A 16147-nucleotide genomic window follows, 5' to 3' on the forward strand; every position below is an offset into this window, starting at 1 on the left:
TGGTAGGCACTATGTAACGGGTTATTTTGTGTAGTACCAGCAATCTGCTAGATTTTACATGGATTTCATAACCAGTACTAATTAATGTTGGAGTCTTGCTTTAAAAGGAACCTGTCACTCACTATAAAGTACAGTTTAACAGTTTAAGCTGCAGGCGCCATGCTATAGAGCAGATTGATGTATAGTTTGCGAGAAAAGACTATAACCTGTGTTTTCATCATTTAATCATCTTCTCTTTATGGGATCTTTGGTCCAGTGGGTGGTATTATCAGTGATTTACAGCTACTTCTATATAAAGCCTTGTACATAGAAATCTGGCAATCACTGATAGGACCACCCACTGCACCAAACATCCCAGAAAGGGCAGAGGTGTAAATGATGAAAACACAGGTTATACTGAGTCTTTTCTCACAAAACTATACATTAATCTGCTCAGTTCCTCCTGTTGTATAACATGGCGCCTGCAGAGTGAACTGTGTTTTCATGGTGACAGGTTCCCTTTAAGATCTATCAGACACCACAGTTTCTTCTGGGAGAGTCATCTCTCGCATTTGCCTCGTAGGTGAATGGTTATTGCCTTTCATTTGCTTTGTGGGTGTGCCGCAGTGTGTCTGTGATCCTGTATGTTGTCTCGCTTTGTTTTTCAGGTAGTATGGTTCACACTTTAGCCTGGAGTGACGTATCCAATATATTGTGTGGTGTCCAGGACAGTCGCTTCACAGTCTGGCACTATCCAAGTGTAGCCTATGTAGATAAAGAATTGCTGCCAAAAACAATTACTGAGAAAGACGGAAGGTATGTTTGTCTCATCAAATTAATAGGAGTATTGTTCTAGGATTGCAGGAAAGCTGATAATTGTCCATAGCCGCTGCTCAATTTAAGACTTAAAATAGTCTACATCATTCATTGTAGCCAAATTCAGAATCTGACCACCCATACAGCCCCTGTAGATGTGTCTCCAACCCTAGCACATGAATTACAGTCCTGTGAAAAAGTGATCACCAAACAAATTTAAATATTTGACAGAGATAACACAAGTAAAGACAGAATACAGTTTTTAAATGAAGATGCTTTATTATTTAAAAAAAATTCAGCAATAGGAAAAATGGAAAGAATTAATGTTTAAATTTTGTTAAAAAATATCATCATTTGTTTATAATTTAGGAAAATATGAAAAATAATTTTAAAAGGTTTGGTATTTCCACTTTTAAACACTAGGGGGAAGCAGGTACTGAAATTTGACAGAAAAACTCAGTGTACAACTAGCTCACATACTGCCCTGCAGTAAATATGGGCTGAATCTGCTCACATGTGTGATGTCACTCCTCTCCTCCCTTTCTGGGTGTTTGCTAAGGGATAGGAGAGGATGACATTTAGGAACACAGTTAGGAGCCATTTTGTTGGTGACTGCAAAGTTATACTGACAAGTAGACAGTCACTGAGCATGGCAGGCAGCAACGATTTTGTTAGTTGGTGCTGCGCGCTGTATCATAAACTGGGAAATTCACTTGCACACAGGAAAATGCACATGCACACTCACATACAGGAAAATACACATGCACAGTCACAGGAAAATACACACGCTCACACAGGAAAATACACATGCACACTCACACACACATATATGCTCACACACAGGAAAATACACATGCACGCTCACACACAGGAAAATACACACACGATAATACACACTCACACCCATGCTCACACACACATGCACGCTCACACACAGAAAAATACCCATGCATGCACACTCACAGGAAAATACACATGCAGGCTTACACACACATGCACGCTCACACACACTCACACTCAGCCCGACACCCTCATTACTAAGCAGTTATCAGTGACCGCATACATAGCCCAAAGGGAGCAGCTGTCTCATCGGCCTGTGCCTGTTGACATGCAATAAGCTTTTTACCACAGGTTACCACTGCAAGTCACAGTCAGCTGCGGGATCACGCTGACCTCTGTCAGCATGATCCTGAAGCGCTGTGACCGACAGTACCTGCGGTAGCATTACCACAGGTGACAGTCACGGCTGCGGGGTCACGATGACATCAGACAGCATGATCCCGCAGCGCTCTGACCGGTTGTTTTACGGGCAGCTCCTGTCATCGCACGCACTGAGCAGTGTGTGCAACGACAGGGGAAAATAAAGACCACAGCAAATGCTGCGGGCTACAACAAAATGGCCGCGATCTCCTCCCACAGCTGTGACCTGGACAGCCCAAAGGGCTTGCTCAGGTCACAGCTAAGAGGTAGGAGGAGCGGCCTCAATGCAAGACATGCAGTCGGAGTCTGACCGTTGGCTGTTATGCCCATGGCTGCCGTAAGTGAGGTGTGCAAGTGTCATGCCCAGACACTTACCCCCACACTAATGAAAATAGCAGCCCCCCCAGTGGCAAACATAAAAGTCAATAAATAAAAACTATTAAAGTAGTTATTTAATTTTGTATTAAAAATAATTGATTGTATAAGCAATAATTATTAATACAAAAATTAAAATCACGGCACCTTCCCTTTAAGGGAAAAAGAAATACAAACCTACAGGCCCCTGTGTGAAAGCGATTGCCTTCTAAATTTAATAACTGGTTGGCCCACCCTTAGCAGCAACAACTTCAATCAAGTGTTTGAGATAACTGGCAATGAGTCTTTTACAACGCTCTGGAGGAGTTTTGCAGAATTGTTGTAACTCAGCCACATTGGACGGTTTCCAAGCATGAACCACCTTTTTTTTTATTTAAATGTTTTTATTAAGTTTTGTGAATTTTTTAACAGGAAAGGAAAGAAAATGGGAAAGGGTTAGGTGAGAAAAGGATACCCCCTGTAAGTACAGGGAGACCCCCAGATGGGGGATAGACAGGTATACAAACATAAGTACCATATTACGTCATATGTACAAAAAGCTATAGTTGCATGTTACCTGTCCTGTCCGTAACCACTAAGTGGTCTAGGACCTGTTTGGAGGCTTTACCCCCCCGTCCTAGACCACACAAGGTGGCTCTAGGACCGATTGGGGTAAATAAGGTTCAAACAAAGCTACAAAGCAGATACCTGCTTATTCTACATAAATATAATATGTAATTATAATTATACTTCTTAATCTTCCTAGTTCTAATCTGTTAAACACAAATAATTTGCCCTGTTAAAACGTACTACTATTATTAGTGCCTGAATCTTTGTAGATTTAAAAACATGAAAAATTTTACTCCTAAAAAAATAAAATAATATAAAGAAGAACAAGTCTGCCACCATCTTAAAGTTTTGTAATCTTTAGACATCTTCACGGAGGGTTGATGTCTGCTTTAAGAAGTCTCGAGATCCCAGGTGAGTCCGCCGAGGGCAATCTTCCAATATTTTTCAAAAATTCCATACCCTCTTCCAAGGAAGAAATGACAAACATCTTTGCTGCAAACTTTATCTGGAGGGTGGAATTTTGGGTCCAAGTATAAGAAATATTAGCACAACGAAGTTCCTTCGTTATTGCTTGGAGTGATCTTCTTTTCTTCCATGTGTCCTTAGAAAAATCTTTATAGAAGGATAGGTGGCTGTAAGATGACGAGAGAAATAGCCGGTCTTTTGCAATGTTCAGCAATGTATTTCTAATCCAATTAGGATAAAATGAGACAATGACATCTCTGGGAACGTCAGACGGGAGGGAAGGAGGTCTGCGGACTCTAAAGGCTTTCTCAATCAGGTTTATCTTGCTTGTGTGAGGGATAATTTGATGAATCATTGAGGAGATATAATTGTTTAATTGAAAGGCAGGAACTTTCTCTGGGATTCCCCTGATCTTAACGTTGTTTTTCCTCTTAAAGTCTTCATATATAGCCAGATTATTTCTGAAGAAGTCTATGTCTTCTTGAATTTTTTCTACAGATTTTGCAAGTGAAAATAAATTCTTGGTTTCTTCAGGACATAGAGTTTCAAGTTTCAATTGAGAAATATCATTCGTTCTGAAATTTTGAGTAGGAATAACTGAGGTTGTTGTAGGTTTAGAATTAAGTCCTTCCAGGAAGGAAAGCAGCACTTTTTGGAAGAGTTCTTTTAAGAAAAGCTCTGACGTACAGGTTGCTTCTGAATTTTTCCTTATAATAGAATTTCCCCCTAGTGTTTCAACAGATATTAATAAAGCTTTAACTAATTTAATTAGGAAATCCTCTGTAGGATAACCATCAGATGCAGGTATTATGTCAATTAATGATGTGATAGGTGTACTATATTTTTCCTTCCTATGGTCATTCCCTTCATAATCAGAGTTACCCTCTTGCCCATCTTCTGAAGAAAAGTCTGGAGGATTAAATTCAGAATCTGTACTAACAGATATATCACTTCGTCTATGTTCAGGTGACCCCATCTCCGAAATGTCCTCTAAATGTATACCTTGCAAATCCTCTAATGAGTTATACGAATTATTTGCTTGATCAGATAAATCCCCCGAGTGGTCATTGGGCCCAGAAAATTCAAAACTTTGAGTCTCTATTTCTTCCCCTTGCCATGACCCATAAAGTACCTTCTCATCCTTTTTTGGGATAAATATTGGTGCTTCATGTCTAAGTCTACCATCAATAATTAAAATGGGTGAAGGGGGCCTATGCTGGTTATGTCCTATTAAGGTTGTAATGTAATCCTGCTGGTCTTCGTCCCCCATCACCACCTTGTCACATAACTTAAAGCTATCCCCTATGCCAAAGCTTATATCATTAGAAGCATTTAATTCCTCCCCCCTCCTCTTGGGATCATCTCTATTATTATGTGTCTGTTCTACTGTAAAAGAGCTTATCATTTCCATTGCCTCCGTTAATACCCATCTCTCCCTTTTAGCCATCTCGTCCATTATAAACAATGCTGTTTCACCTCACCTCTCCTCCATTCCCTTCTCATCTAGCTCCCCCATTGAATTAAGTGTTATTCCAGTAGCTGCTTTAAATTTTGTTATAAATTCTCTTTCAGCTTCTTTCATAATATATGTAACTCTTTCTTCATTTGTAAAGCTCCCATCTGGTTCTTCATTAGCTTTTAAATTTACTGTAAAGTCTCCAGATCTTGTATCTGTTACTACTTTCGTGTTTTCCATTGTTCCCACAGCCACTTTTGGAACTGCCGCCATTACTACCGGTTTCACCGCTATTGATGACAGCGCTGACTTCCCCAGTCTCCCAACAGTTCCATCCTCCATTTTTAAATTTCCCGCCAATTCCTCCATTTTTAAATTTCCCACCATTTCCTCCATTTTTAAATTTGCCGCCATTTCCTCCATTTTCAAATTTCCCGCCATTTCCTCCATTTTAAAATTTCCCGCCATTTTCTCTAATCTTCTGGCTGCTCCGGCAGTCTCTGTAATCGACACCACCGCATCACCTGGGTATCTTGCTGCTCCCGAAGCCCCCGACAGACTCACCTCCACCTCTCCAGCAGAGCCAACTTCTTCATCAGCCGCGGACACAGTTCCCGCCGCTTTTCCCCGTCTCTTGATAGCTCCCGCCGCTGTCGGCGGAGAGACCGCCGCTTCCTTCAAGTCCCCGGCTGCTCCCGCGGTCGCCAACGCGTTCACCGCTGTCAGTTCTGGATCTCGGACCTCCTGTGACGCTGCCTCCACGCCGCCGACCGCTCCCGCGGCCGCTGACGCCACCGCCGCCTTCCTCGGAACCCGTCCTGCACCTGCTACTGGCTTGATAGAAGCGGATTCATGCCGGTTTCTTCCTCCCACCGGCGCTGCTGCTTTTACTGATCCCGCCGCTGGTCCTGCTGCTGTACTTGGCCTCCTAGGATTGTCTTCCCTCCCTGCATTAGGCTTTCCTCCTCTCCGGCCCAGTGCCGACCCCGGGGAGGATTTTCCTGTACATCTCCCCGGGATCTCCCGACGCTTCAGCAGGCTTGACCCTTGAAGTACTGGGGTCGCTGTCTGTGATGTTTCTTTAGCGCTTTCAGCCCAGGGAGTCTGCTGGTCAAGCTGAGTCATCTCCTTCCACTTCTCTTGGCCGGGTGCTGTAAATCCAGGCCGCGGCTTTGTTTTGGAAGGCAGGCCTCCTTCAGATCTCTTCAGAGAGCTTTTTAATCCAGTAATAAAGTTGTTTTTCTTCGGATCCGGGTTCTTCTTTATTCCAGGCATTCTTAGAAAGTTTAAGAGTCCAAAGTTCTGCTTTTAAAGTAAGCTTTGCAGGCTTAAATAGGGGAAATAACAGGAGCTCAGCAAGACACGTCTGCTCCTGTCCCCTGCAAACCACGCCCCCATGAACCACCTTTTTAAGGTCATGCCACAGCATCTCAATCATTTTAAGGTCAGGACTTTGACTAGACCACTCCAAAGCATTAATTTTGTTTTTCTTATGCCATTCAGAGGTGGATTTGCTGGTGCGTTTTGGAACATTGTCCTGCTACATAAGCCAAGTGCGCTTCAGCTTGAGGTCACAAACAGATGGCCGGACATTCTCCTTCAGGATTTTTGGTAGACAACAGAATTCATGTTTCTATTTACCATCAAGTGTTCCAGGCCCTGAAGCGGCAAAACAGCTCCAGACCATCACACTACCACCACTATATTTTACTGTTGGTACGATGTTCCTTTTCTGAAATGCTGCGTTACTTCTACACCAGAAGTAATGGAACATACACCTTCCATACACTTTTGTCAGTCCACAGAGTATTCTCCCAAAATTCTTGGGGATCATCAAGATTTTTTTCTGGCAAAACTGAGACAAGCCTTTATGTCCTTATTGCTCAGCGGTGGTTTTCGTCTTGGAAGTGTGCTATGCAGGTAATTTTTGCCTAGTCTCTTTCTTATGGTGGAGTCATGTACACTGAGGCAAGTGAGGCCTGCAGTTCTTTGCATGTTGTTGTGGGGTATTTTGTGACCTTTTGGATGATGAGTTGTCACTGCATTATTGGGGTAATTTTGCTTGGCCGGCCACTCTTGGGAAGGTTCACCACCGTTCCATGTTTTTCGCCATTTGTGGATAATGGCTCACTGTGGTTAGCTGGAGTCCCAAAGCTTGAAAAATGGCTTTATAACCTTTTCCAGACTGATAGATCTCAATTACTTTGTTTCTAAATAGTTCCAGAATTTCTTTGGATCGTGATATGATGTCTAGCTTTTGAGGATATTTTGGTGATCTTCACTTTGTTAGGCAGGTCCTATTTAGATGATTTCTTGATTGAGATCAGGTGTGACAGTAATCAGGCCTGCGTATGGCTAGGGAATTTTAACTCCGCTTCCCAAAGATGTGATAAAACACAGTCAATTTATGTTTTAAAGGTAAGGGGGCAATCACTTTTTCACACATGTCCTGTAGGTTTAGATTTTTTTTTCCATAATAAAGACTTTCATTTAAAAACTGAATTTTGTGTTTACTTGTGTTATCTTTGTCTTTTGTTCTCTGGGAGATAAACCAGAGATCTGCTGAGCTGTGTTCCTGTGTATGGGGGCACTCAGAGGAGATGGAGCTGTCGGCTGAATGAATGGTCATCTACTGTGTACGTGGGGCTTTAAAGGTCTTTGTATCTTATTTTGTCTTATATTTGTATCTTTGAGATAAATTAAACGATAAAGGGAATCTATCTTCATTTTATTATGTCAGCCAGAGGTACTGCTGTTTGGGTACTGCTGTACCACAATTCTAACTTCCATTGTACCATTATTGAGAAGCCCTGCATTTTATCTTTATGCAGATGAGACTGGAAGTACACTAGGGGTGTATCACTGCACTTACAATCCATGTCTCCTGTTCTGTTTTCCCCATCTGGCACTGCCTTATTGATAGTGGGTTTGGTGGGTGACATCTCCACTGCCCTGTCCCAATATCCTGTGTGTGTACCAGTCCACGTTCCACTTCCACCTATAGAAAAGCGGCAAAAAATGCAGCCAACAGATTCCATAAATAAAGCTGAAGTGAAGTTGACGGATTCAACAAGTAAAGCTGATGGATTCAACAAATGAAGCTGACGGATTCAACAAGTGAAGCTGACGGATTCCTCCAGTGAAGCTGACGGATTCCACGGGTGAAGCTGACGAATTCCACGGGTGAAGCTGACGGATTCCACGGGTGAAGCTGACGGATTCCACGAGTGAAGCTGACGGATTCCACGAGTGAAGCTGACGGATTCCACGAGTGAAGCTGACGGATTCCACGGGTGAAGCTGACGGATTCCACGAGTGAAGCTGACCTGTTCCTTTTAAGGGAAGGATGTAAAGGTAACTGTCGTCTCAAGGCTCTGATGTCTGAAGGGCACCAGAGGCCTCTTTTCTACAGCAGAAGATAACAATATTCTTTATGTAAATGGTAGGCGGATCTTCTCTTAGGGTGCATTTACGCTGCAGGATTATTGGGATTATCAGGATTATTACTTCAGGATCATCCTGATATCAGTGTAGTGTAAACAGGCCGCCATTGAGCCAAACAAATTGCTCATTTGCTTGGTAAAATTTATCATCAGCTCTCTCGGCAGCGCATCGTACTAGGTAAACAAGACATGCTGCCGAGAACAGTGGCATCCTATGTGCACTGAACAATGTATTACACATTATTCTGTGCACATCAGAGCTGCTGTCGTCTTATTAAACGACTCCCAGACGGCAGACGTTTTAGCAGTCATGTAAACCCACAGGTCGTCTAATGGTAACGCACCTCTACTGATTGTTCGTTGTGCCCCTCGAGCTTCACATCACTGGCATGATTGAAGCTACTCACTCCTCTAGATTTTAGCAATGAGGTCCGCTCTTTTCTTAGTCGTGTGACAGGCACAATGCTGTAGCTCTTATTACAGAATGGCATCCCATCTGTCATTAATATGGGTTACTCTCCTGCGATGCCCATCACTCCAGGCTGAAGACCACTTGAGTCTCCTGGATCCTCGTATGATCGGCCATGTTGGGTGGCCATTTCTGAAAGCGCCGGTGCACTGTAGGCTGTAGCTTCCACAATCCTTCTGAGGGGATGGGGCTGACAAGAGTTTCCCATGTGATCGGCGGACTGGATGATCCTGTCACGTGAAAGAGCGCTTGTCCGCTCCACCTGCACCATTACTATGACCCCATCGGCGCACATGTCCTAATCCCGTTTGCAGGGGGATTCAGACGTAAACCCTGACAGGGCCACTGAACAGGTGCCGAAATGCAATGTGGAAGCACCCTTAGTTATCAAATCAGTATCTGTACTATGTATGCAGAAAATCCTGCAGAATTTTCATTTCTTGTAGAATCTCAGGGCATCATTTATACCCAGAGAGGGTGCGAAGAACACCGTGATCTCCAAATACTAATAGCCATCTTGTCCTGCACAGCATTACTGATATCTGTGACTGTATCTGCTGTATATCACAGTGGTGAAGTGTAAGAATAAGCTGCTGTGATCCCGGGCACTTTGGAGCAGTGCCCGTCCGGCGTTACATGCGGAGCACAGTAGGTTGCTTCATTCAAAGCACGTGGGGATTTGCGCCATCTGCTGGATACTGTATAGCACATTTGGTAATTTTACCTATATATCCTGTAAAACTCTTCTGTCTTGGGGGTCTCAGATGTCAGCGATTTTTTTTTTTTTTTTTTTTTATATATATATATATATATATATATATATATATATATATATATATATATATATATATATATATATATATATATATATATATACTTAAACACTCATGAAAAACATTTTTTCCCCCATCAGTGATTCATCATTAATTTTCTCATATGCAAAAAAAAAAGCAAATATTCTCTTACCCATTACATTGCGAAAAACATGCAGCACCTGGATTGCATTTGTGTGTTGTCCATGGTTTTCACAGACCCCCATCGCTTTGCATGGGTAATTTTGATCCCTGACTCTGATTAAAAACGGGCATGTCTCTGTTATTTTTATTTGTTTTTTATTGCGGACAGAAGGTTGGTAAAATAACATGTGAACAGACCCACAGATTATCATAGGTACATGCTTTCTCTTTTATGGAAATAGAACACGCAAATAAAAAACGGACGTCAGAATGCGCCTTATGTTCCTAAAGTATTCTAAAGTAATTTTCAAGACTGTGAACAGTTTACTAGCCGCATTTATTTGGGGCAATAGCACTGACGTGAATCTTGAGAAGGTACAAAAGCCGAGGGCTCTAGATTGGGATGTGCTTCCAGATTCCAGATTTCCTACTCTGTTACTTACAGTGACCGCTTTCTTACTGTTTCTCATGGGTTCTGGAGGAATATCTCCCTAACATGAAGGCACATTGTCTGAATGTAACATCGTTTTGTGCTGTACTAGTAGCAGACAGTGGTTTGTTACCCATCCGCACACTTGCTGTGCATGTGTGGCTCATACGGATATTACTTACAGGCCTTCAAGATCTTGCTGGGGAAAGCCCAACGACCCGAGCTCATGCACTTATTCTCCTTAGGGCTCATTCTCACATCTGTTTGCGGTATACGAGTTCTTGCAGTGTTTTCATACGTAGCATAAGCTTACGGGGGGGCCTTTATATGTCCGATTTTTTTTTTTTATAAGTTGACTGAGCAGTGTCACAGAGACATGTTATGTATAGATCAGCGTGTCAGATCAAAATCAGCAATGCAAATCTGTGGGTCCCAGAATAAATCAGACAGTTACAGGAAGCCTCTGATATTCATCGTACTGCCTTTCATAGTCTGTAATAACGTCACTGGCAAGGTGCTGGATGAGAGATATGTTTCACTGAGGCTGTTGGCTTCAGTGATTTAAAACCCAGAAGTTTTCCTCCAGCACACAAAGTGCTAAGAGGGGTTAATTAGCCATTTTGTTGAAGAGCTCAGTTTTTGTGGGCAACCATAGAGCGTGTGGGAGGTTGTCCACATTATCTCCACCCCAGGGTATGGTCTAGGGCTTAAATAGTTGGCCTCCAGAGGCAGGCAGAGTTCAGTAGGGTTGGAGAGAGGAACTCCAGAGTTTTGTGCCCTGAGGATGAAAAACTGAACCAGTGTGTGGTTATTATCCGGAATGGGCAGATCCCCGCAGATGCAGAGACTGTATACCACTGTGTTTTGTTCCCCTGTTTTGCCCATAGGGCTGTGTTTATTTTCGCTTCATATTGTCTTATGCTGCCTGTATAATAAACCAACTGTTAGGAACGGCAGAACGCACTAATAAAAAATAAATAATAAAATGCGTTCGTGCAGTAGGTGTTACACCGCTGCTAGGTAATGACAGAGGAGCAATATGGCGGTATAATGCGCACGGGTTCAACTTCACCCGAAGTGCGCAGAGCGGGCTCTGTTCACACACAGAGGTGCCGCAACTTAAACATACAAAAACGCTGAGCCTGTTAGTGACACAGGCCTCAGGTAAATGCACACACGGTATCTGGTCACAGGAGCAGGACCTAAGACAGAGGAGCTGCGTCCCTTTAGACCTACCGTGTGTGCGGTGTCGCTACTGCGAGCGCCAAGAAGGGCTGCAACTGCAGCGAGGCGTAGTTTGGCCATTGCGGAGCCCCGTTATCCTGGTGAACAGAGTGCTGACAGTGGCAGCCACAAGTGGAGCTTAGTGTCGGACGCGCCTCGAGACTGACACGAGACACCTCCATGGGCTCTGGGAGTGAACACTCTGGCTCGGGTGATTCCAGAGGTTCAAAGAGAGGTTGGGAGCCGGAGTAACCTTCCGTCTGGATTGAGCACGCTCCAGCCTGCGCTCCGAAAAACGGAGATCAATACGGGTGGCAATAGCAATCAGCTCCTCCAGACTTGCAGAAACCTCTCTGGTAGAAAGAGCATCCTTAAGATGCTCAGCTAAACCTCTCCAAAACACAGGGATGAGGGCTTTGTCAGACCACTCCAGCTCGGAAGCCAGTGTCCGAAAACGAACGGCATACTGACTAACCGAGAGGGATCCCTGAGTCTAAGCCAGTAGCTATAGAGAGGTGTCGTGCGTGACCCGTGGTCCCAGGAAGACCTGCTTAATAACCCGTGGTCCCAGGAAGACCTGCTTAATAACCCGTGGTCCCAGGAAGACCTGCTTAATAGCTGTTAAAAGCTGAGCAGCGGGCCGAACCTCTGGGTCACCACGCTCCCATAGTGGTGTAGCCCACTCCAACGCCTTGCCCAACAGAAGGGAAACAATAAACCGCACCTTGGTCCGTTCTGTAGGGAATCGCGCAGCCAGTAACTCCAGCTTGATAGAGCACTGGCTGACGAAACCCCTACAGGAGGCGCCATCGCCAGAAATTTATCGGGCAACGGGAGGCGGGTAACTGTTGGCGCGTTGGAGGATATGGACATATGTGAAACCACCTCTGCGATCGCTTGTACAGCAGCCTCTGAAGACTTCGCCGCTGCGATAACGCTCTCAAGAGTAGCCTACCGACCCTCTAGCTGGCGAATGCACTGTAGGAGTTGCTGCTGATCTGCCATCACTAGCCAGACCCTGGCGCTAGTACAATGTTAGGAACGGTTGAACGCACTAAATAAAAATAAAGTGCATTCATGCAGTAGGTGTTACACCGCTGCTAGGTAATGACAGAGGAGCAATATGGCGATATAATGCGCACGGGTTCAACTTCACCCGAAGTGCGCAGAGCGGGCTCTGTTCAGACACACAGGCGTCGCAACGTAAACATACAAAAACGCTGAGCCTGTTAGTGACACAGGCCTCAGGTAAATGCACACACGGTATCTGGTCACAGGAGCAGGAACTAAGACAGAGGAGCTGCGTCCCTCTAGACCTACCATGTGTGCAGTGCCGCTACTGCGAGCGCCAAGAAGGGCTGCAACTGCAGCGAGGCGTAGGACACTGCCGCTCGACGACAAAGCTGGAAAGCAGGCGCTATGTCGGATGCTAGCTTAGAGGTGCGGTGTGCACAGTGGCCTAAGGCTTGCCACTGACTGGCGCTGACTGCTAAACTAATTCCCTATCCACAAGCGTAATATCAGAGGGAAGGGGTTTTATAACTTTCCTACTGTATCCTCACCCATCCCTGTAGACTGTGAGCCCTCGCGGGCAGGGTCCCCTCTCCTTATGTACTTGTGTGTCCCTTGTCTTACACATGGGAGATCGTCTCGTGAGCATGCCCAGTAGGAGCACAGAGGGACTTAGTCTCTGGAGCGGTCTGCTGCAAAGCAATCTCCTCTGCAGTAGAAAGACAGCAGGAGACAGCAGAATGTGAGGCTCTGGATTCCTGCAGAGCAGACGCAGGAACCTGACGCCTAACACCAACGGAAGATTTAAAGAGACAGTGTTCCCGTTTCTACCTCCATGTACCGCTGAGTGAGCTGATTGATCACTAGGTATATTCAGCTGCTACATGTGATAACATGTCAGTTTTGTGTTACCCCTTGATGAGTACTTTTAAAACCCAGTCCCCCACTGGCATTATTTCAGCACTTCATACATTATTGCTGGATGCTAACATTTTCTCCACCCAGTTATCTGTCAGTGATGGATGAGTAGCAAAGCCTTATTCCTGCAGTAAGAGATGACTTACAGGCAGATGCACCAGACTACATACAATGAGCAGATTGCCTCATACTGACTGTCCTAGGGATCATAATCCACAGGCCAATTTCAGGGATCTTTCATGGCGTTGACTTTTGGAAGAGGAATAATTATCTTTTTGATCAGCAAAATTGAAAGCACCATCAACTAGGTGCCAGAGATATGTTTATTTGGCATATTAGATGAGGAAATACAGTAACGCAATCATAGGATCTTTCATCGGGAAATACTCTTTTTGGGATGGAGGGCTATTGCTGTCCGTTAGATGTGGGTGAGATCATCTTCCATGTCACAGTGGAAAGCAGTGGTTAATAACATCACTCCCTTTTGAAAATATAATTTTATAAAAATAGTGGTTGTACTCGGATATGTACAAAAGTTTGGGACAGTCGGTGTAATCCTCCTTTTGATAAACCTGTGTCGTGCGTTGTTTTCAGCTTTACCCTAGTTTGTTGCTTCAAGCACGGAAATCCCACGCAGTGCTCCATACGATGGTGTCATTATATCACACTCGTTATGAATCCTATATTGTATCACATGATCGGTATGTTACAGTCATATGTTAAAGTTTGGGCACCCCTATTAATGTTAACCTTTTTTCTTTATAACAATTTTGGTTTTTGCAACAGCTATTTCAGTTTCATATATCTAATAACTGATGGACTCCGTTATATTTCTGGATTCAAATGAGGTTTATTGTACTAACAGAAAATGTGCAATCTGCATTTAAACAAAATTTGACCGGTGCAAAAGTATGGGCACCCTTATCATTTTCTTGATTTGAACACTCCTAACTACTTTTTACTGACTTCCTGAAGAACTAAATTGGTTTTGTAACCTCATTGAGCTTTGAACTTCATAGCCAGGTGTATCAAATCATACTTGCAAGTAGTTCTCCTATTTGATTCTCCTATGAAGAGTGGCATCATGGGCTCCTCAAAGCAACTCTCAAATGATCTGAAAACAAAGATTATTCAACATAGCTTTTTAGGGGAAGGATACAAAAAGTTGTCTCAAAGATTTAACCTGTCAGTTTCCACTGTGAGGAACATAGCAAGGAAATGGAAGAACACAGGTACAGTTCTTGTTAAGCCTAGAAGTGGCAGGCCAAGAAAAATATCAGAAAGGCAGAGAAGAAGAATGGTGAGAACAGTCAAAGACAATCCACAGACCACCTCCAAAGACCTGCAGCATCATCTTGCTGCAGATGGTGTCACTGTGTATCTGTCAACAATACAGCGCACTTTGCACAAGGAGAAGCTGTATGGGAGATGATGCGAAAGAAGCCGTTTCTGCAAGCACGCCACAAACAGAGTCGCCTGAGGTATGCAAAAGCACATTTGGACAAGCCACTTACATTTTGGAAGAAGGTCCTGTGGACTGATGAAACAAAGATTGAGTTGTTTGGTCATACAAAAAGGCGTTATGCATGGAGGCTAAAAAACACAGCATTCCAAGAAAAACACTTGCTACCCACAGTAAAATTTGGTGGAGGTTCCATCATGCTTTGGGGCTGTGTGGCCAATGCCGGCACCGGGAATCTTGTTTAAGTTGAGGGTCGCATGGATTCAACTCAGTATCAGCAGATTCTTGACAATAATGTGCAAGAATCAGTGACAAAGTTGAAGTTACGCAGGGGATGGATATTTCAGCAAGACAATGATCCAAAACACCGCTCCAAATCTACTCAGGCATTCATGCAGAGGAACAATTACAATGTTCTGGAATGGCCATCCCAGTCCCCAGACCTGAATATCATTGAACATCTGTGGGATGATTTGAAGCGGGCTGTCCATGCTCGGCGACCATCAAACTTAACTGAACTGGAATTGTTTTGTTAACAGAAATGGTCACAAATACCTTCATCCAGGATCCAGGAACTCATTAATAGCTACAGGAAGCGACTAGAGGCTGTTATTTTTGCAAAAGGAGGATCTAAGAAATATTAATGTCACTTTTATGTTGAGGTGCCCATACTTTTGCACCGGTCAAATTTTGTTTAAATGCAGATTGCACATTTTCTGTTAGTACAATAAACCTCATTTGAATCCAGAAATATAACTGAGTCCATCAGTTATTAGATATATGAAACTGAAATAGCTGTTGCAAAAACCAAAATTGTTATAAAGAAAAAAGGTTAACATTAATAGGGGTGCCCAAACTTTAACATATGACTGTATGTATGGTATTATTTTGTATGTTGAATAAATTTTTTCTATAAATGTTGTAATGAATATTCCTGTCCATGCCCCACATACATGATTGTCTTTGCTGTAACCTCCTTTCTTCTCCAGTGAGTACAGTAAGAGTCCCCAAATTGTGAGCTTTGTCGGAAACAGAGTGACAATCCGAAGAAGCGATGGCTCCTTGTTCCACACGAAAATATCGCCATATCCAGCTATTATTCACGACTACATCACTGCCGCTAAGTGGAGTGAGGCTGTCCGGCTCTGCCGCTTTGTTAAGGTGAATTATTATATTGTTCTCCTGGATGTCTATTAGGATTTGCTCACAGAGCGTCTCAACCCTGAAAATAAAAGCCTCTATAAAGCAAATCTATCAGATAAATATTCTTTCCTACATAAGGGCAGCATATTACAGCTACATGTCCGTAATCCTGTTAGTCAAAATGGCACAAAAAATGATGCCGGAAGGAAAACCCTTCCTGCCCCTGTCCGTAGTAACTAATATAAACACAT

At 43.6% G+C, this 16147-nt stretch overlaps 1 protein-coding gene across 3 annotated transcripts in view; it reads left to right on the forward strand.

Moving 5' to 3' along the window:
• Window positions 1–16147, forward strand: part of IFT80 (intraflagellar transport 80) — a 188819-nt gene that overhangs the window by 142523 nt on the left and 30149 nt on the right. For all 3 annotated transcript variants that reach the window (XM_073578970.1, XM_073578969.1, XM_073578968.1), the window contains exons 15-16: window positions 648–795; window positions 15743–15914. In XM_073578970.1, coding sequence (XP_073435071.1) covers window positions 648–795; window positions 15743–15914 — 320 coding nt within the window. The remainder of the gene's footprint in view (window positions 1–647; window positions 796–15742; window positions 15915–16147) is intronic.

Source organism: Dendrobates tinctorius, unplaced genomic scaffold (genome assembly GCF_039654945.1).
Source record: "Dendrobates tinctorius isolate UK_male_01 unplaced genomic scaffold, ASM3965494v1 ptg000060l, whole genome shotgun sequence".
NCBI classification, from domain to species: domain Eukaryota; kingdom Metazoa; phylum Chordata; class Amphibia; order Anura; family Dendrobatidae; genus Dendrobates; species Dendrobates tinctorius.